Source organism: Lutra lutra, chromosome 3 (assembly GCF_902655055.1).
Source record: "Lutra lutra chromosome 3, mLutLut1.2, whole genome shotgun sequence".
Taxonomy (NCBI): Eukaryota; Metazoa; Chordata; class Mammalia; order Carnivora; family Mustelidae; genus Lutra; species Lutra lutra.
The window spans coordinates 94451343-94479134 of record NC_062280.1 but is presented as its reverse complement, the minus strand read 5'-3'; the positions used below and the strand labels follow the sequence as shown (position 1 = coordinate 94479134).

At 35.7% G+C, this 27792-nt stretch overlaps 1 protein-coding gene across 1 annotated transcript in view; it reads left to right on the top strand.

Moving 5' to 3' along the window:
• THSD7B (thrombospondin type 1 domain containing 7B) overlaps window positions 1–27792 on the top strand; it is a 742649-nt gene that overhangs the window by 644693 nt on the left and 70164 nt on the right. Inside the window, exon 16 of the mRNA XM_047722487.1 lies at window positions 6582–6732. Coding sequence (XP_047578443.1) covers window positions 6582–6732 — 151 coding nt within the window. The remainder of the gene's footprint in view (window positions 1–6581; window positions 6733–27792) is intronic.

The following is a 27792-nucleotide window of genomic DNA, read 5'->3' as shown; positions in this document are numbered from 1 at the left end:
CTTACTCTGCATGTGGGAATGCAAACTGGTATAGCCATTCTGAAAAACTATGTGGAGATTCCTCAAGAAGTTAAAAATAGGGGCGCCTGGGTGGCTCAGTGGTTAAAGCCTCTGCCTTCAGCTCGGGTCATGATCCCAGGGTCCTGGGATCGAGCCTCACATCGGGCTCTCTGCTCGGCGGGGAGCCTGCCTCCTCCTCCTCTCTCTCTCTGCCTGCCTCTCTGCCTACTTGTGATCTGTCTGTCAAATAAATAAAAATCTAAAAAAAAAAAAAAAGAAGAAGTTAAAAATAGAGCTACCCTATAACCCAGCAATTGCTCTACTAGATTGTTACCCTAAAGATACAAATGCAGTCATCCAAAGGGGTACCTGCTGCCCAATGTCCATTGCAGCCATGTCCTCAATAGCCAAACTGTGGAAAGAGCTGAGATGTCCATTAACAGATGAATGGATAAAGATGTGGGGTGAGTGTGTGTGTGTGTGAGTGTGTATACACATACACACAGACAATGGAATATTACTCAGAAAGAATGAATCAGAAAGAATGAATACTTGCCATTTACATCAACGTGAATGGAAGTGGAGTATATTATGCTGAGTGAAATAAGTCAATCAGAGAAAGATAATTGGTTTCACTCATGTGGCATATAAGAAAGGTCACAGAGGGCCATAGGGGAAAGGAGGAAAAACTGAATGGGAAGTCATTAGAGAAGGAGAAAAACTATGAGAGACTCTTAACTATAGGAAACAAATAAAGGGTTGCTGGAGGGAAGGTGGGTGGGGGAATGGGGTAATTGGGTGATTGGACATTAAGGAGGGCATGTGGTGTGACGAGCACAGGGTTTTATATGCAACTGATGAATTATTGAACATTACATCTGAAACTAATGATGTACTATATGTTGGCTAACTGAATTTAAATAAGAAAATGAAAAATAGGGGCGCCTGGGTGGCTCAGTGGGTTAAGCCGCTGCCTTCGGCTCAGGTCATGATCTCAGGGTCCTGGGATCGAGTCCCGCATCGGGCTCTCTGCTCGGCAGGGAGCCTGCTTCCCTCTCTCTCTCTGCCTGCCTCTCTGTCTACTCGTGATCTCTCTCTGTCAAATAAATAAATAAAATCTTTAAAAAAAAAAAAGAAAATGAAAAATAAAGACACCGTTCATTAGCCATCCACATGCCAAGGAGAGAGGTCTCAGCAGAAACCAACCCTTCCAGCACCTTGCTCTTAAGACGTGGAGCCTCAAGAATTGTGAGAAAATAATTTTCTATAGTTTAAGGCACCTAGTCTGTGATATTTTGTTGTGGCAGGCTTTGTGTGTATGATCACATTTAAATATGTGAAGTAGATTTTCTAGGTATTTTGCATTCCAAACTATTATTGGTCTTAATAAGACACTGTTGTAATGAACAAAATAGCTTATCCTCTTTCTTGAAACTTCAAACCTGGAGGACATTCTTATGGTTCATCTTGGATTGCAATAATTTATTAATTCAAAAAATATTCTATTTATCAGGCAGTCTAGGCACTGGGGATAAAAAAAGTGACAAAAAAGTTTATATCCTCAAATAACTTATAGTGGCAGAGAAAAAGATAAACACATGAATGTAATGGAATGCCTTTGCTATGAAATGCCAAGAAAAAAATAAAATTGGGTTGGATTGATGGAGAAGACTGGAGAGGTTGGCCAGGAAAATATCCAAGCAGAGAATAACATGAGAGACCTGAATGAATATAAAGAACTACTGAAAGAAATCCCAGGAAGAAAGAGTATCCAAAGCAGAAATCTTCTTGGCTTTTTATAACAAGATGAATAACAAAGTGTTCTGTATAGCTGATGCCGGGACTCAAATCACACAATCTTCTAAAACAAGGTAAAAGGATTTTTTTCTAACTGCAACTTGAAGCCATGAAAGGTTTGAGACAGAGGAAATGACATGGTCTTAATTTACATTTGAAAGGACCTTGTTGGATGTAGAGAAGGGGTATATTTTGGGATATATAAATGGAAGCAGGGATGAAGATTTCAAAGACATTCCAAAATTCCAGGTGGGAGATGCTGATGGTTGGACTGGGCTTGGTAATAATGAAGGTGGTGAGAAGGTCACATTCAGACTATATTTGGAAGGCACAGACTGTAGGATTTATTTATAAAGTGATTGTAGAACATGTAAGAAAGAAAAGCATCAAAGATGACCGCTAGGTTTCAGTGCCTAACAATCATAGGGATGATGGTGCCATTTGTTGAGATGAGAAATATTAGAAGCAAGTTAGAGAGGAAAATCAAAAGCTAGCTTTTGAACACATTAAATTTGCCTTCCAACTGTGACAAAACAGACTGGAGTTCAGAGAGAGACAGTGGTATAAATTTGGTCATCAACAGCTTATACATTTGATATATATTGATAAAAAAAGACATAAGAAATTGAGCCCTGGGGAACTCTAATATTCATGGATGATAGCAAAGGAAGGCTTTACAAATGAGACTGAGCAAGAGGTGTTGGAGAATGAGGAAAAGCAAGAAAATGGGAAGGCAAGAGGGATTTTCAAGAAAAAGATAGTCATCAGTTGTTTCAAAAGGTTCTCAGAAATTTACTAAGATGACAGTTGACCATTGAGTTTGGCAATGCGGGGAGTCTGTTAATGACCCAGATAAGAGGTTTCTCTGGAAAGGTACTAAAAGTGTGATTAAATGAAATTCAAGAGAGAGTCATGAAGGAAATAGGGGGAAGGCTTGGGAATCGCAAATATGCTTCAAAACAGTTCTGTACTGAGTTTTCAGTAGAAATGAGGTGACAGTTGAGGGGAGATAGGATGGAAATTGATGATCCAGGATATGTAACTGCAGGGGCATTTTTGTTTGGGAATACCTTCAATTTTAGTCTTTTTAAGTCTTTACTCTTGGGCTTATCAGAACCCCCAGAAAAGTCTTTTCATAAATCAGGTGTGAAATAGATAATACTAGCAGCCAGTGTTTTTGGAACCTAATGAAAGAAGGTTGTTGATGTGATAGACAGAATTGTCTCCCCCCCAAAGATGTCCACATTTTAATCCCTGAAATCTGTGAATCTGTTACTTTTTATAGTAAGAGGAACTTTGCTGATGTGATTAGATTAGGATTTTGAGCCTGGAAGATATACCTGGATTGTGTGGGCAGGGACACTTTATTTGCAAGTGTTCTTAAATGAGAAAGGGGAAATGGGAGAGAAAAAGGAAAATGTGATCAGAGATGCAAGGCACAGAGAGATGCAAGTCTGATGGCTTTGAAGTGGAGAAAGAGGCCATTCCCTGGAATATGGAAAAAGGTAAGGAAGTAGTCTCTCCTCTAGAGCCCCCAGAAAAGAAATCCAGTTCTACCAAGGCACTGATGTTACCTTGGTGGGATCCGTGTTGCATTTCTGTACTACAGAATTGTAAAATAGTTTTTGTTCTTTAAACCACTAGGTTTGTGGTAGTCCTTCCAGTGTGTTAACTTGTACACAAACCCTTGTTTTCAGTATGATGTTCTCATCCTTAAGTTAGCTGTGTTCTCTAGTCCAAAGACTGACTATTTTTATGACCCTCTCCAAATAATAAACATTCAGTTACCTGCGGGGGAGGGGGGCGGGTGGGGAGGGGAGAAGTGAGGGAGGGGCCATCACCTAGCCCTGTGGATTATGGGAGATCTGAGGGCCCAGGTACCTCTTAAACATACTTTCAGTATATCTTCCAATTTTTCAGTATCACCTTTATTCACATTTCCAGAAGTACTTGGTGACACAAGCTCCTGAATTTTTTATGTTTTCTATGGTATAAATGGAGTTGCGTTCTTTGTTTTTCCTTGAGTGTTGGTATTTCAGCTTTTCTATTTTCCATTTGTTGTCTTTGTTCTTTGTCCTTGTAGGGTAATGTCTTTCCCCCCACCTTGAGTTTTTGAGTTTTCTTTGTGGATTTTTTCTGTTTTTTTGTAACAAATGACTTTACGATTGTTTTTGTGGTATATTAAGAGTGAACAAAGACTGGTGCGTACATTCAGCTGGACACCACTGACCAGAAGTCTATGTCTTCTTTCTCAGTGAAATAATAAAAGAACATCAACAGAGTGTGCAGGCAAGAAGGAAAGCAATTTCCAGCTTTTAAGTTTGTCCAGAACAAGACGCATAAGCTATTTTGTGGTCCCTCCTTCCACTATTGACTATTACCACAAAATAAATTAAAGTCCATAGATGATTCTGTACCATGCTTTCTTACATTAGAAGACATTACTTAACATCTTCTAGCATTTTATGTTAACCTTGTTTATACAATGTACAGGTTTTCATTACTTTGCCAAGTCAAGCTCATAAAGGTTACTTTGTTTTGTACAAGGTAATAGATTACTCTGCAATTTTCCTGAATTAAAAAAAAAAAATTATATGGGGGCCCCTGGGTGGCTCAGTGGGTTAAGCCACTGCCTTTGGCTCAGGTCGTGGTCTCAGGGTCCTGGGGTCGAGCCCCGCATCGGGCTCTCTGCTCAGCAGGGAGCCTGCTTCCTCCTCTCTCTCTGCCTGCCTCTCTGCCTGCTTGTGATCTCTCTCTGTCAAATAAATAAATAAAAATCTTTAAAAAAATTATATGTATAGGGGCGCCTGGGTGGCTCAGTGGGTTAGGCCGCTGCCTTCGGCTCAGGTCATGATCTCAGGTCCTGGGATCGAGTCCCGCATCGGGCTCTCTGCTCGGCAAGAGGCCTGCTTCCCTCTCTCTCTCTGCCTGCCTCTCTGTATACTTGTGATCTCTGTCAGATAAATAAATAAAATCTTTTAAAAAAAAATTATATGTATAAAAGAAACTCATAATGCATAGGATATTTCATTCTAGCTTAGCATGATTTGGGGGACACCAATAGCTCTCCATCATATCTGTCTTAAAATGCTTACTCCTTGGCTGTGGCATCGTGTTTCAAGTGATCAGATCAGCAAATGACACCATTTATCTCATTGTCATTGTCATTTTCACCTTCACTTCGATTATTTATCACTAGAAGAAAAGTGTCATAACAACAGGGATCTTCTCTCTCTCTTTTTTTTGGTGTGTACCCCAGCAACTAGGCAAGGGCCCGGTACACAGTCGGTCCTCAACAATATTTACTGAATGAATCATTATTAACAAATACTAAGCTTGTATCCCACACCTAGAAAAAGAGGCTTGCATGTAGCTAGTCTTTCTTAAGCATTTTTTAAAGATAATTCAAACATAAAATTCTAATTGAGATTTAATATAAATATAGAGAAATACCCACTCATAGAGTATGGTTAACTTAATTTTCACAACAGGGACACAGCTGTGTAACCAACTCAGAGGCCAAGAAACAAAATATTACCAGGGCTGCCTTAAGCCCCTAGTAAGTAACCATTCCCCCAAAAGTAACCACTGTTCTGACTTCTGACAGCAGGATGAATATTGCCTATTTCTTTCTATGAATGAGATCATACAGTGTATTCTTTTGTGTCTAGCTTCTTTTGTACAGCATTGAATATTTGAATGTCACTCATGTTTTACCATGTCACAATAGTTTACATTCCCACCATTTACCACAATATATTTATCTGTTGACATTGTTGAATATTTGGACTATTTCTGGTTTGGATGATTACAAATAGTGCTAATACGAATATTTTCTTTCATTTTTTTTTTTCTTTTTTGGTGCATATTTCTTTTGTGTATGTAAATGGGCATAGAATTGTAGGGTCATGTGTTACGTATATGTTGCCTTTTAGTGGATACTGCCAACTAGTTTTCCAAAGAGTTTATGCTCCAACCAGCAGAGTAAGCAGAGTTATAGTTGCTGCATGTACTTGCCAACCCTTGATATTTTCCATATTTTTTTTTACTGAAGCCATTTTGATGGATATATAGTGGTCTTAACACTTTGATTTTGATTTGATTGAATCAATAGCATGATTATTTATCTCGCATTAGCCAGCACTTATCTCAAAGGCCAATACAAATTAGGCCAAGTGTCTGTATACCTTGTGTTCAAGTGGCACATGAAAATGCTTACATATTGCCCTTTGGTTTATGATACCAAAATTCCATACTGAAATGCAGAAAATACCTGAAAGAAAGACATGTTCAATTATGTTTCACATTCCTTGGCCATGACCTTAAATGTGTTGGACAGAGATTAGGGAAGTTTGGATGAATTGAGATACAAGTGTAGGAAAGGTCTAAGAGAGTCTCAGGAACTAGGAAGGCTCTCACTGTTACAAAGTGATGAACTCATTCAGAGAAGAAGAGCCTTCAAGATTTGTTACAGTAAAGAGAAAATTCACTCTGTGCTGGACCTGAGTAAAAATAGCGTAGGTCTCTTGACATGGAGAGTTGTTTAAAAAATGCCAGTGGACTCTAGTCTTCCCGTTGTTCTCTCTTGCTCTGCTAACTGAAAGGTTATCACTCAATAAAGGTCAACTGGCTGAAGAAGGAATTTTTTCCCCCTTGATTTCTCTGCCAGTCTTTTTTTACATTTAATTTTCTTTGGTAAGTAACTATGGCGTATCATAACTACTTTATATTTACTCTCCACTGTTTTAAGTCTCCACTGTTTTAACCTTGATCTTGCCTTGCAGATGTGTGAATGCTGCTGATAGTGAAGGGGGAGCTGTGGATAATAGCCTATGCAGCCAGGATGAAATTCCCCCAGAAACCCAGTCCTGCTCTCTTCTGTGTCCCAGTGAATGTGTCATGTCTGAGTGGGGACCTTGGAGCAAATGCCCACAGGTAATTCCTCTTCCCCTCTCAATACCCTAATCCTCCAATGTTGCCTTCAGTATTGGCCACTGTATAGTCACAGTACATGTTCTCCAAAACATTCTTCTAATAACATAAGAATATAATTTTACCTAAGAAGGAGGGGAAAAAAAATAAGCAAGTGAGACTGAGCAATTTAAAATGCCAGTGCTTCTCTTAAGGCCTTTATCATGGGAACACGAACAAGGAAAATGAGCCTATAATGATCAAACTAGGATTTGAATGCACACCCATTGTTAAAGGGGTCTTCTTTAGTACCAAAATGATTCTCATTATAATCTCTTGGTTCTGTTCCATTTTTATCCTGGCAGAATCAATTATATCTTAGTAACTCAGCTCTACTGTGTAATTTCGTTTCTGTTCGTGATGATCTGTTTTTGCCTTTTCTGTTTTCCCAAAGATGAGGTGTTCTTTTGTCATGTTCTTCTTCCAAAGCTGACCGAAAAAAACACCCCAAAACCAAAAACACACCCCCCACCCCCCCACAAAACACCCTTTCTAAAAATCTAATACATTTGCCTTTATTTTTTTAAATGGAAACATAACGTGACTATGGGAAAATAAATATTCCGGAAATAGAATGGTTCCACTTAATATTCTCTGAAGCTAAACTCTGATACTTTAGACTTGTATTTTGGCTTACAGAGCTAAAAAAGAAAATGAGGATAAGGAATATGTTATATGGCTCCAAACATTAGGAAGGGAGACTTAGGTTTACAGTGGTAATATAATTTGTGGGAAGGTTGTATAAAATCTTTGTATAGAAATGGAAAATATTTTTGAAATCAATATCCTGTATTTGTAGTTTTGAATGATTGATTCATCGTTAATCTTTGCAACCTTATCTTTGACATTTCCATAATTCTTTTCCTGAAAGAGATTTCCCTTTGTTACTATTTTTTCTTTTTTGAGTTGTTTTTGGGTCTAGGACAACACAATATTAAGATGAAGAGTTATTAATTAAGGGTAATTTGAAGGAATGGAATGTTGGTCCTACTTATTTTATGTGTAACTTAAATACAATAAAAGTTAACATTTATTGAGCATTTCTTGTGTGCAAGGCACATGTAAAATTACTCTCTTTAGTCTCCATAACAATCCTACTAAGTGCATACTATTATCAGTCCCATTGTACAGATGGAGAAACTGATTCTCAAGAAGGCTAAATAGCTTGCACTGAGTAAGTGATGCAGCTGGGCTAACCTTTAGACTATCTGATGAAGCCAAAGCCTTTGTTCTTATGTCCTTGGCTTCCTAAACTTGGATGAATGAAAGTGGATTTAGACCCATACTTTTCTTTCTTTAAGATGCAGCATTTATTTTAAGAATAAAGTAAGCTAGTGGTCTGTATGATTATAATATGACTACACCTTCAAAAATGTAGCAGTGTACATTCTTTATTAATCGACTTGCAGAATTAGCAATCTGAGTAAGTTAAATTAAATGTAGAGGTCATGATCTTAGTCACTCTGCTTTGTTTCTAATTTGCTCATAGTAAACTCCATTAAGCTATAAACACTTTACAATGAAAATGTTGCCCTTCTAAGTCAAGGATTCTGGCCACTGAGCTAAAATGTCTGGTTTAGGAGCATTTTATATGATGTTGTGATGGTCTGGCATTCTGTGTTTATTTCTTTGGGTTTCTAAAAGGCAATTCCCTTTAAGGTTGACTTTTCCAGACATAATTACACTATTTTTGGAGCATTTAGGAATTGGAGATAGAGAAAACCTTTCAGCCTCCTTTCATATGTCTGAACGATGACATAAGCAGTTCCTTGTCAGCGTGAAGTGAGAGGGTTGGTCTGTCAAATGCTTATGCACCTGCAAAGTTACATTATCATCATCATCATCATCATTATCATTATCATAGCTGTGACAACAGTAATAACTTTCATTGAGCACATCTTCTGTAATAAGCACCGTGCTGGAATTTCCTAACACTGTGCTATGATGATGGACATTTATCCACAGTCACTCAGGTCTATTCAACCACAGTGGCCTAGCTATTTTTCACATGCCATGCTGCTCTCAAGTGTTAATAAAGACTTTAAAAAAATGGTAATCAGAGCTCATACCTGATTATTTTTCCCCATCTCCTAAATATGTTACATAAATTTAATAAATTGCAGTATCATAGCATAATGCCCCAACATCCTAGGTACTTAAGCAGTATTTGACAGTGATCAGAATCATGATTATAGCGGAGTTAGCAATCTGGATCTTTGTGCTTGAAGTTTAATTAGCACTTCAGTGTGCATTTTCTGAGAAAAATAAAACAATTATTGTGTAATTGTTCTCTATAGCATGTTCTGATTTATGGATCTAAATACTGGCCATTTTACCGAATTCTCCTTTGAGAGTCTGCAGTGTGACATGTGTTAATAGGACCGATTCACTTGTTTCTCTTTCATCTTTTTCTTTCCATGGCACTTTTTCAGAGTCAAACACATAACCAAACAAACAAGTAAACAAATCCAAACAAGTCCACCCTTTCCTCCACCAAAAAACAAATGAACTATATTTCTGAGACAAAAATATATTTCTCTTATATATCTATAAAGTATTCTGAAATTTATACTTTGATATGGTATAAACATAGTAAATAAGTAGATTTGCCAGTCAATTAAAAGAGACTTAGCAAAACCAATTAATCAAGTAAAACTATGTCTTGAATTCCCCATATGCGTCCTATAGTCTGAGGCCAAACATATATGACAGACCATCACTGTTCCCAAGGAATTGTAGTCGTCAGCATCTTTATAAGTGCATCCTGTGTGTGGATAGCAAAGGATTAAATAACTGAGTAGCAGTGTTTATCAGTTCACACATGTTTGTTAATAAAGAGGTAGGCAATATGGAAAATTATTAAGTATACTTCCTAAACTCTGGGTCAGTGACTTTCACAGTAGCACACATAAGCGTCTGGAAAATCTGTTAACACACAGCAGCTCTGCCCTGTTCCAGAGATTCTGATTCAGGACATCTGGGTGGGGCCCGTGAGTTGGCATTTAGAATGCTGCCAGGTGATGCTGATTCTGCTTCTCTGGGAACACACTTTGAGTCACAAGGCTGTTGGCCATTACATTTAAGCCATGTTTTTTGTCAGCCTCACTTGAATCACAACTGTTTGTTGAATATTGAGTCAACGCTAGTATTAACTGATTACTTAGCTTATATTTGCAGTTGCTTTCCATGTGCCAGACAATGTGCTTAGCACTGTTTATTTCCTACTTAATCTTCAGAATGCCACTACAAAACAGATACTACTACCCTTCCATTGTGTAGGTAAGTAAACTGAGTCTCAGGTTAGTAACGTGCTACTTCTAAAGAGCTGGTAAAAGTCACAGCAACTACTTAAGCTCATGTAATCCACACATAACCCCTAACCACTACAAAGAAAAAAGAATTTGTGTTTCCTGTTCTAGAGACTATGCTAACCAGTATGATCTGTCGTCTCCTTTTCTGGTTTACTCTGACTGTTGTATTTGCAAAGGAACATACTTCTAAATTCCATAACCTACTTCATTTAAATAGTTTGCCAGCAAGCAAAAGAAAAGGAGTCACAAAAGAACATGTGATCTAATGCCCAAGAACACTTGCTGGCTGTGGGACTGTGGACAAGTTACTGAAACCTCTGAGTTATAGGTTCCTCATCAGGAATATAAGGACAATAATCATTATTTTTCCAGATTTTTTAAAGATTAGAGATAATGTGTACAAAGTGGACATCACAGAGTATTCTTAATACAGGTTTGTTTAAAAAAAAAAAAGCAAAAAGCAAAAGGAAAAAGCAAATGAAAGCTCCCTCTTGCCTTGTGTACAGTGTGGTTGGGAAACCTAAGACCGGTTGTTATATATTTTTTAAGTTGTACAGGAAATATCCATTCTTTCCCACAAAATTGGTTATTATGTGATCCTACAGAAATAAAATGTCACCTCTTTTGCTGAAAAATGACTTATGCCTAATTTGATAGCAGTCCCCAAAAATAAGGCCTCAGAAAGATAACTTCAAATGAATGGGTCACTGACCTTAAAGTGACTGCAAATTGCAAACCATACCAAAGAGCAAACGAGACAAGGCATTAAAAATTGTGTTGGGATCATTCTAACCGTACTGGCAAGAACTGGAGACTATAAATGGATCAAGCAAAACAAACACAGTTCAAGTCAGAATTTGAAGAAAATGGAAAACCCCGTGTTTGACTTATTTTTATGTTCTTGTTATTTTTTAGATTTTATTTATTTATTTGACAGGGCGAGAGAGATCACAAGTAGGCAGCCAGAGAAAGAAGGGGAAGCAGGTTCCCTGCTGAGCAGAGAGCCCAATGTGGGGCTCGATCTTAAGACCCTGAGATCATGGCCTGAGCTGAAGGCAGAGGCTTAACCCACTGAGCCACCCAGGAGCCCCTGTTCTTGTTTTTTCATGTTCCCACAACACACACACACACACACACACACACACACACACACACACACATCTCCTTCATCTTTTGAGCCCAGTATGCTTACTTCTTTAGAATGCTTTAATGGGAAAGGAAGCTTATGGAATTATACATTTAAAGACGTTTGCAATAGTGTTCACTCTTTAAAGGTATGTGTATATGTATATAAATACATGTGTGCATGTATACACATATAAAAAATACATTTATATGACAGTTCATTGTTGATTACCAAGTATTTATCCTTTGTTTACCTAATCTTAATTATTTCCCATTTAATCCTTATTCTTCATATTATGCTGATGAGTATTATTCATAGAATCTTATATTCTTCAAGAGAGGTTTACAAATTTCTAATCAGAAACTGCTCAGCCCTTGACATATCTAAAGGAATATATAGTTCTCTCCCTGTATGCTGCCAATCCTTACAGAAATTTGCCATCAAGTAATACAGATTTTCTATTTGTGACTCTCCTTGGAAGCTCAACAAAGCAATTTCTTAAACAATAATGTTGATGGGAAAGAGCAAAGAAGGTCCTGGAGGTGAATTTCCAAACTGATGTATACGTTACAGAAGCAAGCTTTTTCAAACCCTCTCCAGAAAGGTGACTTAAGTTTAACAAACTTACCTGGACTTTAATTGTTTCACTTCCAGCTGAATGAATCAGAAGCCAGTTAGAGTAACAGCCACGCAGCCCCTTACACTGTAGGAACTGGACATTCATTTACCGATGGTCTGCATGCAATGTCATGATCAAACAGTGGCTCTAAATCTTTGACTTATTACCAGGACAACCTCTTCAGAAGCATCACAAAGGAAGACTTTGCAAAGAAACTATGTAGGGGTTAAGTGCAGTTGAATCTGGATTTTTTCATAGTCTTAATATTGTGCTTCCAAAAGACGTCTTATTTCTATACTTTTTTCTCTGACTCTGTGTGCAGGATACATTAGTAAAAGCCAGTACAGGTATATACTGACAGATACACGCTACCGTTACTCTTCCAGGTGAAGAAACTTCTTTAAAAGAGAAAGAGAAATACAGATGAATTTTCTAAGTCCTCCAGAATTAAGCAGTTGAGTGTTAAGAAAAACCTTATTTTGGAGGCTCCTGCATGGCTCATTTGGTTAAGGGTCTGACTTTGGCTCAGGTCATGATCTGGGGTCCTAGGGTAGAGTCCCACGTGGGGTTCCCTGCTCAGTGGGGAGTCTGCTTGTCCCTCTCCTTCTGGCCCTCACCCTGCTCTTTGTTCTCTCTCTCTCTCAAAAAAAAAAAAAAAAATCTTTAAAAAAGAGAAAAAAAATCTTTATTTTTATCATGGTGCTCCAATGTTATTTTTGGTAAAGGCTGTCAACAATGACATTTTATTACTAGTGACTCAGCATTTTCAGTACCGTAGCAGTAAAACAGCACTCTAAGAATTATGTTTCCAGGGAAACAATGTACCCCAACGTACCCTGCTAACATTATTCACCTCCAAGCACTTTATCAACCTCTCCTCAGTCCATAACATGCAGGTGACAACCTGTATTTGTCTCTGGGGGCTTGTCTAATGGTCTCGACCCTCAAGCTGCCTAGTGCTTTTCTTTGACTCACAACTGAAAGCCAGAAGAGAAGAATGATTATTTTCTGTATTCCAGACTACAAACTCTTGGTTGATTTTGTAAATTGATATTAGCTCTTTATCAGAAGCCAATAATTGATTACTCAGAGATTTGTATTTTACCCCAGTATGAAATGAGATTTCATATAACCTAGAACCATTCTTACTTCCAGAATTACATTAGGCCCTGCAGAAAGGGACATCATTTCATGCACTGTAGCAGCAAATGATAACCCTATAAAGATAGCCTTTGGCTGCTCTGGCTTTTTTTAAATTTAATTTGTTTGTTATTCTTTCTTATGCAGTGTGATTTCTTTGAATCTCACTATCACCAATTTGGAATATAAAATAAAGAGTCCATTGTTCTTAGTATCTCTGTCTCTGTCTCTCTCCCTATCTACCTCTACTCTATTTATCTTTATCTCTATTTAAAAAATTTCTATTATAGAGATATTTTTAATATCTCTATTTTAGAGATATAGAGATAAAAAGGATATTTTTAAATAGACATTCTCAAAAAATAGTATAATGAATCCCATAAGTTAATTATTCAGCATCAACAGTGATCACAGTTTCAATAATTATCTATGCATAATAATTTTTTCTCCTCCACTTCTTATGTGTTCTCCAATCAATGGCTTTAAAAAGTATATTCTACATGTCATATCATTCATCCATAAATATTTCTGTATATCTTTCTAGGAGATAATGACTAATCACAAGGACAGCAAAACATAACCATGTTATTTATACCTTATAGGAGTACGATTATAGAAAATTAAAACATGACTCTTGTACAAAGTGTCAAATTAATTGACTTCTTAATAATTAAACCAGCATAATTATAAGGCTGGTTCAAAGAGAATTAGGGCAGAAAACTTTTGCTTCTAGCAATGATGAAATATCATTGGGTTTATATGGATTAGATTGGCATAATAGGGGCTTAGGTGGTAGAACTGGTAATACTTGTTTCTTGAGCTCTGGTCTGCTTATACATATGTTTTCACATTGCAAAAAGTCATTAAGCTTAGTTCCTGCGATATTTGCATTTCTCTGCATATATCTTATACCCAGTTACAATACATATGAGAGGGCAACAAATTGTGATCCATAAGCTAGAGGAAAACTAGTCAATATAAGCAGAACCAGAAATAGAAGAGATTATAGAAATTAAAGATAAGGAACCTAAAACAGCAACAAATATTTTAAGTATGTTCTAGAATTTAAAGGAAAATAAGGACATGATGAATGAAATTGAAGATACCGAAAAGAACCACATGTAACTTTTGGAGATCTAAAATATAATATCTAAAATGAAAAATGTACTAAATGGGAGTAAAGACATTAGATTTTGCAGAAGAAAGGATAAGTGAACTTTAAGACATAGTAATAAAAGCACACTAAAGCAAAACAAAACAGACTAAAAGAAGAAGAGTAGAGATGAAATGATCTGAGGAACATGAACAAGTGATTTAATATAACTGTAAATGGAGCATTTGAAGGAGAGTAAAAAGTGGACAGAAAAATATTTAAGGAAGTACTAGCTGAAATTATTCAAAATCTAGGGACGGCTGTAGTCCTCAGATAATGTTATCTGGGTCATATAATCCTAGTTGACAATACTGTGAGAACAAAGTAGGAGAAAAGGCTAGAGGTCTAATTGTTTATTATACACACAGCTTTTCACCTCATCCCTGTATTTTCCAAATGTTAGCTTTATGCTCAATTATCTCTAGTGCCCCTGATGCAGAGAATTCTTGTTTACCTTTTTCTTTTACCTTACTTTTAAGCTTTATTTTTATTTTTTAATCAGCATTAAATGTGAAACTTTTATTCTACTAAGGGTTATTGAAGCTTGAATATGCTCATGTAATCTCTGTTGAAAGTTTTTAGCAAAAGGATGTCTTAAGATCGTTAATTTTGTCTGTCTCCAAGGTTTTTTTTTTTTCAAATTTTTATTTAAATTCTAGTTAGTTAACATATAATGTGTTTTTTTGTTTTTTTGTTTTTTTGTTTTAAACAATAAAGGCCTGGTCTTTAGCTAGAGTTGAGAAAGGCAAGCATCTGACTATGTTAAGTGGGGAGAGGCTACAAAGTTAGGAAACTACTTGAAAAACAGACTTTTTGATGAGTATTCCAGTTTTGAGCCCTAATTTCACTTCCTTTTTCAGATGTGCTTGGTCATCAAATTCCTAGTCTGTTGAGGCTCTCCAGAACAAATTCATTTCCCCTTTACCCATTCTTGGTTTAAAATTAGTACTCTCAGGTCAGTTAAGGCAGTTAGCACCTCAGCTTTCCAGTTTCTTAATTTTTTTCTTTGTACCTTCACATTAACATGATCACTGTAATCATTTGTGCACTTTTAAAAACAAATTTCTTTCCTTTATTTTAATCCCTTGAATGCCATATTGGTAGCATTTCCAGAAAGAGTTGTGTCTTCGATCTTTAAACCAAATCTCTATCAATTGAATCTTAACACAATATATGATATCTATCGCCATAGAAAAATTTCTAGTTGCCATGAAATTAAGTTGTTTCTTACTTAAAAACTTAACAGATTTATTATTTTTAAAAATTTCTAATATTTTTATTGCTTAAAAAGTACATAAGTATATCTAATTCATGTGGCATTTACTTTGTATATGCTATGAGAATGACTTTTCTCTTAAATTCTAAATAAATATTCCTCCACTGACTGGATTTTATATTCTAGGTATGTTTTTATTTGTTCATGGGTTTTTTTTCTTCATTTTTTTGACCTATCCAACCAAAATTTTCATCACTGTTAAGGTTTTATTTCCCCATGTGCATTTCTGCTGCTTATGCATTTCTGCTGGTTAGTTCTAGGATCTAATTAAACTTAGTTATTATGAACATCTTACATCTACCCTACTTTCTAATATTTCTTATTCTACTGGTGGCTTTTTTTATTAGTTTACATTCTTAGATTTTCCTTATCATATAATCCTATAATCTATATACAACCACAAAATCTGCCAATAATTATTTTTATTTATTTTTTTATATTTATACTATTTTTCTAGACATTTTATTAGCAAGAAATTTCTAAGTAGTGCTAAAAATCAAATTAAAAAATTACTTTAGGGGCGCCTGGGTAGCTCAGTGGGTTAAGCTCCTGCCTTCAGCTGGGGTCATGATCTCAGGGTCCTGGGATCAAGCCCTGCATCGGGCTCTCTGCTCAGCAGGGAGCCTGCTTCTCCCTCTGTCTCTCTGCCTGCCTCTCTACTTGTGATCTCTTTCTGTCAAATAAATAAAATCCTTGAAAAAAAAGTAAATAAATAAAATCTTTAAAAAAATTTTTTAAAAATCACTTTAATCTTATCAGTGGTTTTAACTGTAACATGTTTGAGCCATTTTTTTCTCACATTTTAGGATTTTCTCTCAATTTCTTTTAATCTATATGTAACTATCTGTTTATAAAAATGTTTTTAGAAATGACTAGTTTCAGCAAATACTTTTTAGTATTACTGATAGAATTTTTAGTTTGTCCTTTATAAATATTTATTTCAAAATAGAGCTCCTAACTTTCAAATGTGCATTTATTCTTAAACTCTATTTGGTTATAGTTTATCATTATTTTAATTGGTTCAGGATAGTTATACCTCTCATTCTTCCCATTTTAACATAATTTATTTACTGTGCTTACTTGAAAAAATACATATGAAAGGTTTCCATATTTTTCTTTGAAACCATTTTTTTAAAATACAGGAATTAGTTCTTTAAAATTTTAAACACCTAATGCCAGAATATTGTCCAATAATGTTTTTGAAAATCCTTCCAATTTCTTATACAGCTATGTTCTTTTGAAATCATCTACTTTAAAAAAAAATTCTTATTTAAATTCTAGTTAGTTAACATATACTTCTTGAGCCAATTTCAGATTTTCACATAATGCATGTGTATGGCATATTGTGCTAGATTTTTTGAAAATCAATTTAAAGTGCACACAACTTTCTCTTTGAATTCATTTAACATCATATCTGTGATTATCTCCTTTTCTTTTTATCACATACTATATATTTGTCACTTCCTGTATATAAATGTGTCTGTGTGTATGTGTATTTCTAGCATTTTGACATTTCTATTCTCATCTGAGTATATTGGTATTTGAGTTTTGTGTTTTAGTTCATATAGCTTAAATACATATTAATATACATTTTCAATGTTTAAGCAGGTACATTCCTGTCACTTATTTTTCTTTTTGGCTATTTATATATCTTATTATTCCTAATAAAACTTCTTGCATTTTAGTTAAACTTTGAAGGAAAAGAATCTTGGATATTTACTAAATTTCTATTAAATCTGAATTCAATTTGAAAAGATTTTTACCTCAGTCTATCCAGTTTTAAGAAAACATGGTATATTTTCTCCTTTTTTACTGAAATATAGTTGACAAACAATATTATATTAGTTTTTAGATGCACAACATAGTTGTATGACATTTCTATACATTATGAAAAGCTCTGCATGGCAGGTACAGTTACCATCTGTCACCATATATGAGTGACATATAACATATAGTTATTATAGTATTATTGACTACAATTCCCTATACTGTACTTTATATCTTACATACTGTATCTCTTAATCCTCTACACCTATTTCACTCATTTCCCCCACCCCTCTCCCCTTTGGCCACCCCCAGTTTGTTTTCTGTATTTATGAGTTTGTTTTGGTTTTGTTCATTGGTTTTAGTTTGTAGATTCTACATATAAGTGAAAGCATATGGTGTTTGTCTTCTCTGACTTACTTAACATAATACCCAGTAGGTCTATCCATGTTGTCACCAGTGGCAATATTTAATTTTTTAAATGGCTGAGTAATATTCCGTCATATATAAACCATATCTTTTTAATCCACTTATCTATTGATTAATATTTAGGTTGCTTCCATTAAGTGGCCCAGGCGCTTTTCAAATGATGCCTCTGTGCTAAGTCTCAGAGGAGTGAGTATGCGGGGACCCTTTACAGCACAGTATCTCTAGCCCTCTGGCACTCCCAGAGTGAAACCTTCCTGATTTTCAAAGCCAGATGTTATGGTGGCTAGTTTTCCTTATGCAAGTCCCCAGAAATGGGGATGAGGAGATGAGAGGTGCCTGATGTAGAGCTTGAGCCCTTCCTCAGGGAGGACATCAGTGCCTGTGAGACCACTCGTGCTTGTGGCTCACAATGCTGGGATTGTGGGTCCCAACCAGACCTCATCTGCTCCTCCTACTTTCTGGATGTGACTTTCCTTTGTAGCTTTAGCTATGGAAGAGCTTGTCTGCTAGTGTTGAGGTCACACTCAGAAAGAGCAAACTGCTCCTTCCATAGTTGCAGCTTTGTGTGTCCGTGTGGGGAGGTGAGCTCAGGATTCTCCTACTCCACCATCTTAATTGGACTCTTTCTCTCTTTTTTTAATGATGAAACATTTTAGGCATACAGAAAGCTGTAGAGAATTATGTAAATAAAATGTTAGTGTCTAACTTCTGGCTTTGTAAAATCCTGACAATTTGTGTACTTCTTTTTTAAATTCAGCCCTTCTTTTATGTATCTCTGAAATTTTGTGGCCTTCTTTATGTAGGCATTTTATGTAAAGTTTATACTGAGGCATTACCATTTTAAATAGCACCACTTTAAGTGTTATTGCTGGCATGGAGCCCAAAGTATTGGGTTTTCTTTTATTTTTTTTTTTCAAATTTCTGTTCATTTGACTAGACTTCTGTACTTTCTCTTTTATATTTTGGGTGTGTTTTCTTGATATTTTAAGAGATATAACTATATCATCTCAAATAATGACTGTTATTGGATATCATTGTCATATTCCCGAGTTTCAAAGCAACATTATTTTACAGTTATTAAGACAATCATATAGAGATAAATAATTTATAATATTTTTCTTTTGGCTTCAAAGAACAAAAGACCAAGACCAAAAACTAAAGCTAAGACCACCAAACTGCCATTTACATTTTTTTTAAAAAGGCAGAAATTACAGTGAAATTGTCTGAGTTCATATCTCTCTTCCGTAGTGCTCCTGATTTTTCTCTTTGCTGTTAGTATCTAGGCTTCACTTGGCATATCTGAACTGTGCTTCCACGATTGCTTGTCCCTAAACAGAACTCACAGTATTCTCTTGTGAAAGTCCAAGAATGAGCTAGACCCCTGGCTGAGCTCCTTAGAGGGCACTTGGGTGGCTCAGTTGGTTAAGCAGCTGCCTTTGGCTCAGGTCATGATCCCAGGGTCCTGGTATGAAGCCTTGCTTCAGGCTCCCTGCTCCAGGGGGAGTCTGCTCCTCCCCCTCCCTCTGCTCTCCTCCTTGCTTGTGTTCTCTCTCTCAAATAAATAAAATCTTTAAAAAAAGAAAAGAAAAGAAAAGAAAAGCAGTTTTTGTCAAGGCACAGCAGTGTGTTGCACACAGAGCCTGATTCTGACATGAGCCAGTTTGATGATTGTTCTCTAAGCCAGAACAGTGGGCAGGATGAGGCCAACTGTAATGGGAGTTTGAGCATGACAGACACCATGACTGACTTGCCTAGTATACCTGCCTATGATAGTAACATTTATTTCTCTACATATATGAGATTTTATCAGTAGTGGAGTTTAGATTTTCTTGATTAAATACTTGACGTGCATTACAGTTATTCTGTGCATGTGTATAAATTGCTGAATTCATGGTATTTTGTAAGTTCTTTATGTGAACTGTGTTTGCTGTCCCAGAAAAAAATAATGCAATCTTTCACAGTGTATTATATTTTTATTATGGCTCTGAGTTTCTTTTTCTAAGCATTTATTATATAATCGAACACATTGGTTCTTTCCCACCATATTCGTATAGTTGAGATTGACTTGAAATTTCTTTTTTATATATTACTATTGTAAGCTGCTTTTATTAAGATTTTATTTTTTATTTGAGACAGAGACAGAGCAAGTGGGGTGGAGGGGCAAAGGGAAAGAGAGAAGCAGACCGTCTGCTCAGCAGGGCCCCAAGCTTCACATGAGGCCTGATCCCAGGACCCAGAGACCATGACCTGAGCCAAAGGTAGACGCTTCACTGACCGAGCTACCCATGCAACCCATTATTGTAAGCTTTTGATGCCAGAGTTCTCTCAGTGCTATTAAATAAACTTAGCATGCCTTAAAAGTTTTCTATGCTTTGAAACAGTTTACAAATCTGAGAAAGTATGTGATGCTTAATGTTTGATAGAATTTGCCTATAAAACTGTTTGGACATAACCTTTTGATAAGGCACCTTAGTTATGTCCTCCATTTCCCAGGCTTACCAATTTATTCCAGATTTCTATTATCCCTTAAGTGTAGAAACATACTTTTCTTTTTCTCCTACATTTAAAAATTCCCCTTGGGGAGAAGACTTCCTGCATCTGTTATTGTCTCAACAGTTTTTCTGTTTATTATTTTTTCTCTTCATTTATTTTGGTTAGATTTGCCAGAAATTTATTTATTTTAGTGATACCAATTTCAAGGTTTCATTTCATGGTCAATTTTGGTCTTTTTGTTTTATTCTCTAATCTGTTATTTTTGGTTCTTGTACTTATCAATCTATCACTTCTGGGTTTTAAGGTATGTATTCTCCCAATTAGAATAAATCGCTTTTTAATGTATTTGTTGCCTTTTGCAATAATGAAAACATTCAATAATATTAATGTAAAGGATATTACAGGATTTACTGTAATAGAATGTAGACAGGGTAAGAGCAGGTAGAATACTAAGTAAGGAGTTGGCTCTCTTAAATTTGGTATGAAGTATTCTCATTTTCACTGTTGACTAAAAAGTTCATCAAAATATAAATGTCCTTGTGTCCTAAAGAGTTGTTTTTCAAAGTGTATTTAAAGTTTTAAATTTTAATGGCTTCCTAATTATTTAAGATTTTATTTATTTCAATTTGCTTTAAAAATGTGTTGAGGGTTGCTTAGGAGACTGGTATAGGATCAGTATTTGTTACTGTTGCACTCTGGTTGAAAAATGAGTTCTTGCCTTTCTTAGGATGCATGTGTATATATGGAAAAACAGCTCTATATTTTTTAATAGTCTATACATGCTTGTCATTAGCCAACTTGAAAAGTTATGGACTGACAATGGTCTGCTAGAGTATGCTATTATGATTGTATTTCTGTCCAATTCTCCTTTATAATCAGGTTTTATTTTCACAGTTCAATACCATGTCATTTAGCAGAGTAAGTTTCATAAATGTTTGCTTCAGTAATTTAAAATTGATCTTTGTTTCATCAGAACTTTGCCTTGTTATTCTATTTCATCTGACAGATTTTTTTGCTTTACTTTCTTCTTATATGTGTTATCTTCACTCAATATTTTTTTCTATATTTTCTTTTAAAGAAGATTTTTATTACAAGTATACATTAATTTTTTTGGCCTTTCATAGAAGTGTTTAAATTTTAATTTGTATAACTAGAATCTGTCGTGCTTTATACTTTAAAAAAAAAAATGTGTCCTTGAGATTTCTTTTGTTTCCTTTGGCTTTATGGACTGTGCCTTGCATTTTTTTATGCATTTCAGTATTTGAATACTACTACTTTAATTTTTATAAAAAACCTTAAATATATTTTTATCTGTTATAAACTTATGAATAAAACACTCATTAAGAACACTGTGTCAAAGATATCTAGTTTGTTTTATTTCTTCCCTCAAATTTGTATCTTTGGGGACACCTGGTGGTACAGTTGGTTTGAGCATCCAACTCTTGGTTTCAGCTCAGGTCATCATCTTGGGGTCCTGAGTTCGAGCCCTGTGTCAGATTCTGCACTCAGTGCAGAGTCTGCTTGAGAATCTCTCTCTCTTTTTACCTCTCCCTTTCCTGCTCATGCTGTCTTTTCCCTCTCTAAAAAAAAAAATAAATAAAATCTTTTTTAAAAATCCTATCGTTGTCAATAAAATCTGCAATTATGGAGCTAAATGATCATTTTTATCAGTTTCTGTATCTTACATAATTACTTGCTATTTGTAGATTTCCATATAGAAAATGCTAATTTTTTTTTCTATTACATTCTTTTTGCTTTCTTTAATTGCTATATTTTAATCACAAATATCACCTCAAACAAGTTGGAATGATACCTTGAGTTTGTTAATTATGACCAGACTTCAAGCTCTAATGCTTTAATGTATTCTAAGGCCATAACTGTTTTTCCAACACTCCCTCTCATTTCCATCTATTACTGGATGTACCTTTATCCACTCTGTATTTCTCTATTATCAAGTGTAATATGATTTAGGATATTACATGTGTATTTTCCCTTTCTAATTTTAGGAATTTTTAATAGTCTTCTGATCAGGTATAAATTTCATGCATTAAAGTGCACAGATCTTAAGGGTGCAACTTAATACAGTTTTACTTTTTATACATCTGATTAACCACCAAACAGATCAAAATGTAGGCCAATCCTAGCACTGAATGGACACCTACCTTGATGCCACTTTTCACTTTGTATGCACAATTCCATACCTCAAAGTAACCACTATTATTATTATTTTTATCACATTTATTGGTTTTGCTTGCCTTAAACTTCATGGAATTAGAATGTTACAATATGTACCTTTTTGTGTCTGATCTTATTAGCTTTATGTCTTATACCTTATATAAATGGAATCATATAGTATATGTTCTTTTGTGTCAGCTTGTTATGCTTGTATATTTGAGATTTATGAGTGTTGAACACATCGATACCTTGTTTTTTAGTACTAAATAGTATTTTATTGTAGGAATATAGCATCATTTATGTATTCTCTTATTGGTGGACATTTGGGTCATTTCTAGTTTAGGGCTATTATAAGTATAGCTACTATGAACATTCTGTGAGTCATTTGTTGGATATATGAATTTATTTTTCTCTCTTTTGAAGATTTTATTTATTTGTTAGAGCACAAGCAGGGGGGAGCGGCAGGCAGAGGGTGAGGAAGAAGCAATGTAAGGCTTGATCTCAGGACTCTGAAATCATGACATGAGCGGAAGTCAGACGCTTAACTGACTGAGCCATCCATGCAACCCTGAACTTGAGCACGTAGTGGAATAACTAGATCATAAGACAGGTACATATTTGGATTAGAAATGTTCAGGGGTGCCTAGGGGGTTCAGTCAGTTAAGTGTCAGACTCTTGGTTTCTGCTCAGGTCCTGATCTCATAGCTTGTGGGATCCAGCCCCACATCGGGCTCCGCATTCATTAGAAGTCTGCATGGGTATTCTCTCATTTGCCCCTTCCCCTACTCACACCCCTGCTCTTTTTCTCACTCAAATAAATAAATAAATAAATAATTTTTTAAAAAATGTTCTATTTTCAAAGTTAGAGAACCATTTTACACTACTTCCAGCAATGCACAAGGGTACCAATTCTAACACATTTAAAGTTTTCAAGTTTTTTTTTTCCATTTTAAATTTTAGCCTTTCCATTGGGTTTGTAGTGTTATCTCATTGTGATTTCAAGCTGCAACTCTCTGATGACTAATAATGTTGAGTAACTTTTCATGGGCTCATGGGCCTCTTAGAGATTTTATTTGTAAAACACCTATTCAAGTCAATTACCTATTTGTTTTTTAAATGCACTGATTTACTTTTATCCTGGGGGCGTAGTTTTCTTGGCTTTTTTTTTTCTTGTCTCCTCCCAGATTTATTGAGAAAAAGGTAGACAAATATCATTGTTTAAGTTTAAAGATGTACAAGTGTGATAGTTTGATATATATACATGTTGTGAAATGATTTCCATTATAGGGGCATAATACATCATTACCTCACAAAGTTACCTTGTTTTTGTTTCTGGTTTTGTGGTGAAAACATTTACATTTTTTAAAAGTTTTTATTTTAATTCCAGTTAGTTTAAGGTGTACAATATAGTGATTCAATACTCCCATACAACACCCTGTGCTCATCACAAGTGCACTCCTCACCTCAATCCCCATAAGCTATTTCACCCATCCCCTCTACCCATCTCCCCTCTGGTAATCATCAGTTTTTTCTCTAGAGTTGAGTCTGTTTCTTGGTTTGCCTCCTTCCCTCCCTTTTTTTCCCCTTTGCTTATTTGTTTTGTTTCTTAAATTCCACATAGAAATCATATGGTATTTGTCTTTCTCCGAAAGACTTATTCCTGTGTGTGTGTGTGCACGTGCATGCGTGTGTCTGCATGCCACATCATTTTAACCATTTAGCAATTAATAGACAAATGGTCTGTTTCCTTATTTTGGCTACAATGGTAGATAATGCTGCTATATACATCAGGATACATGTACCCCTTTGAATTAGTATTTTGGTATTTTTTGGGTAAATACCTAGCACTGCGACTGCTGGATCATAGGGTGGTTCTGTTTTTAACTTTTTGAGGAACCTCCATACTGTTTTCCAGAGTGGCTGCACCAGTTTGCATTCCCACCGACAGTGCAAGAGGGTTCCCCTTTCTCTACATTCTCAACATCACCTGTTGTTTCTTGTGTGGTTGATTTTAGCCATTCTGACAGGTATGAGATGATATCTCATTATAATTTTGATTGGCATTTCCTTGATGATGAGTGATGTTGAGCATCTTTTCATGTGTCCATTGAACATCCAACATGCCATCTTTGGAAAGATGTCTATTCATGTCTTCTGCCCATTTTTTAATTAGAGTTTTCATTTTTTGAGTGTTGAGTTTCATAAGTTCTTTATATGTTTTGGAAACTAACCCTCTATCAGATTGTCATTTGCAAATATCTTCTCCCATTTTAAAGGTTGCCTTTTAGTTTTGTTGATTGTTTCCTTTGCTGGGCAGAAGTTTTTATTTTGATGTAGTCCCAGTCGCTTATTTTTACTTTTATCTCCCTGGACTCAGGAGACATATCTAGAAAGAAGTTTCTACATCTGGTGTCAAAGAGGTTACTGTCTTTTAACAATATTCTTTCAATCCATGAGCATGGAATGTTTTCCCATTTTTTTGTGTGTCCTCTTCACTTTCTTTCATCAGTGTTTTATAGTTTTCAGAATACAGGTCTTTCACCTCTTTGGTTTAGGTTTAATCCTAGGTATCTTACTATTTTTGGTGCACTTGTAAATGGAACTGATTCCTTAACTCCTCTTTCTACTGTTTTCTTTGGGGCGTGTAGAAAGGCAACAGATTTCTGTTCATTGATTTTTGTATCCTGCAACTTTACTGAATTCATTTATCAGTTCTAGGACATTTTGGTGGAGTCCTTAGGGTTTTGTATACATAGTATGATGTCATCTGCAAAGAGTGGAAGTTTTACTTGTCCCTTGCTCATTTGGATGCCTTTTACTTCTTTGTTGTCTGTGTGCTGCAGCTAGGGCTTTCAGTACTATGTTAAATAATAGTGGTGAGAAAGGGCATCCTTGTCTTATTCCTGACTTAAGAGGAAAATTTCTCATCTTTTTCTCATTGAGGAAAATATTAGCTGTGGGTTTTTCATAGATGGTCTTTAATACATTGAGGTATGTTCTCTTTAAATGTGCTTTATATGGGTTTCTATCATGAATGGATGTTGTACTTTGTCAAATCCTTTTTTTTTTTACATCTATTAAAATGATCATATGGTCCTTATCCTTTCTCTTATTAATGTGGTGTATCATGTTGATTGATTCACAAATATTGAACCACCCTTGAAATCTAGGAATAAATCCCATTTGATTGTGGTAAATGCTTTTTTAAAAATTTTTTTATTTTTTATAAACATATACTATATTTTTATCCCCAGGGGTACAGGTCTGTGAATCACCAGGTTTACACACTTCACAGCACTCACCATAGCACATACCCTCCCCAATGTCCATAACCCCACCCCGCTCTCCCAAACCCCCTCCCCCTAGCAACCCTCAGTTTGTTTTGTGAGATTAAGAGTCACTTATGGTTTGTCTCCCTCCCAGTCCCATCTTGTTTCATTTATTCTTCTCCTACCCCCTTAACCCCTCCATGTTGCATCTCCTCTCCCTCATATCAGGGAGATCATATGATAGTTGTGCACTAGAGAAGAAGGTGTATTCTGTTGCTTTGGGATGAAATGTTCTGAATAGATCTGTGATGTCCATCTGGTCCAGTGTGTCATTTAAGGCCTTTATTTCCTTGTTGATCTTTTGCTTGGATGATCTGTCCATTTCAGTGAGGGGAGTGTTAAAGTCCCTTACTATTATTGTATTATTGTCGATGTGTTTCTTTGATTTTGTTATTAATTTGTTTATATAGTTGGCTGCTTCCACGTTAGGGGCATAGATATTTAAAATTGTTAGATCTTCTTGTTGGACAGATCCTTTGAGTATGATAGTCCTTCCTCATCTTTTATTATAGTCTTTGGCTTAAAATCTAACTGATCTGATATAAGGATTGCCACTCCTGCTTTCTTTTGATGTCCATTAGCATGGTAAATTCTTTTCCATCCCCTCACTTTAAATCTGGAGGTGTCTTCGGGTTTAAGATGAGTTTCTTGTAGGCAACATATAGATGGGTTTTGTTTTTTGATCCATTCTGATACCCTGTGTCTTTCGATTGGGGCATTTAGCCTATTAACATTCAGGGTAAGTATTGAGAGATATGAATTTAGTGCCATTGTATTGCCTGTAAGGTGACTGTTATTGTATATTGTCTCTGTTCCTTTCTGATCTACTACTTTGAGGGTCTCTCTTTGCTTAGAGGACCCCTTTCAATATTTCCTGTAGAGCTGGTTTGGTGTTTGCAAATTCTTTCAGTTTTTGTTTGTCCTAGAAGCTTTTAATCTCTCCTTCTATTTTCAATGATAGCCTAGCTGGATATAGTATTCTTGGCTTCATGTTTTTCTCATTTAGTGCTCTGAATATATCATGCCAGCTCTTTCTGGCCTGCCAGGTCTCTGTGGATAAGTCTGCTGCCAATCTAATATTTTTACCATTGTACGTTACAGACTTCTTTTCCCGGGCTGCTTTCAGGATCTTCTCTTTGTCACTAAGACTTGTAAATTTTACTATTAGGTGACGGGGTGTGGACCTATTCTTATTGATTTTGAGTGGGGTTCTCTGAACCTCCTGGATTTTGATGCTTGTTCCCTTTGCCATATTCGGGAAATTCTCTCCAATAATTCTCTCCAATATACCTTCTGCTCCCCTCTCTCTTTCTTCTTCTTCTGGAATCCCAATTATTCTAATGTTCTTTTGTCTTATGGTGTCACTTCTCTCTCGAATTCTCCCCTCGTGATCCAGTACCTCTTTTGCTCAGCTTCTTTATTCTCTGTCATTTGGTCTTCTATATCGCTAATTCTTTCTTCTGCCTCATTTATCCTAGCAGTGAGAGCCTCCATTTTTTATTGCACCTCATTAATAGCTTTTTTTGATTTCAACTTGGTTAGATTTTAGTTCTTTTATTTCTCCAGAAAGGGCTTTTATATCTCCTGATAGGGTTTCTCTAATATCTTCCATGCCTTTTTTGAGCCCAGCTAGAACCTTGAGAATCGTCATTCTGAACTCTAGATCCGACATATTACCAATGTCTGTATTGATTAGGTCCCTAGCCTTTGGTCCTGCCTCTTGTTCTTTTTTTTGTGGTGAATTTTTCCGCCTTGTCATTTTGTCCAGATAAGAGTATATGAAAGAGCAAGTAAAATACTAAAAGGGTGGCAAAGTCCCCAGGAAAATACACTTTAACCAAATCAGAAGAGATCCCAAATCTTGGGGGGAAGAAAGGGTATAAAAGGAGGTTCAGAAAAAAAAAGAAACAATTAAGAAAACGAATAAGGAAAAAATATAAAGAAATATATATATATATATATATATATATATATATATATATATATATATTAGATAAACTAGTTAAAAAACGTTAAAAAAGATAAGGGTAAAAGTTAAAAAATTTAGCAGAAGAAAAAAAGATTGAAAAAAAGGTTAAATTAACTACAAGACTAAAGAATCATGGGGAGAAAGCCATGAGTTCCATGCTTTGCTTTCTCCTCCTCTGGAATCCACTGATCTCCTTGGTATTGAACCTGCACTCCTTGGTAGGTGAACTTGGTCCAGGCT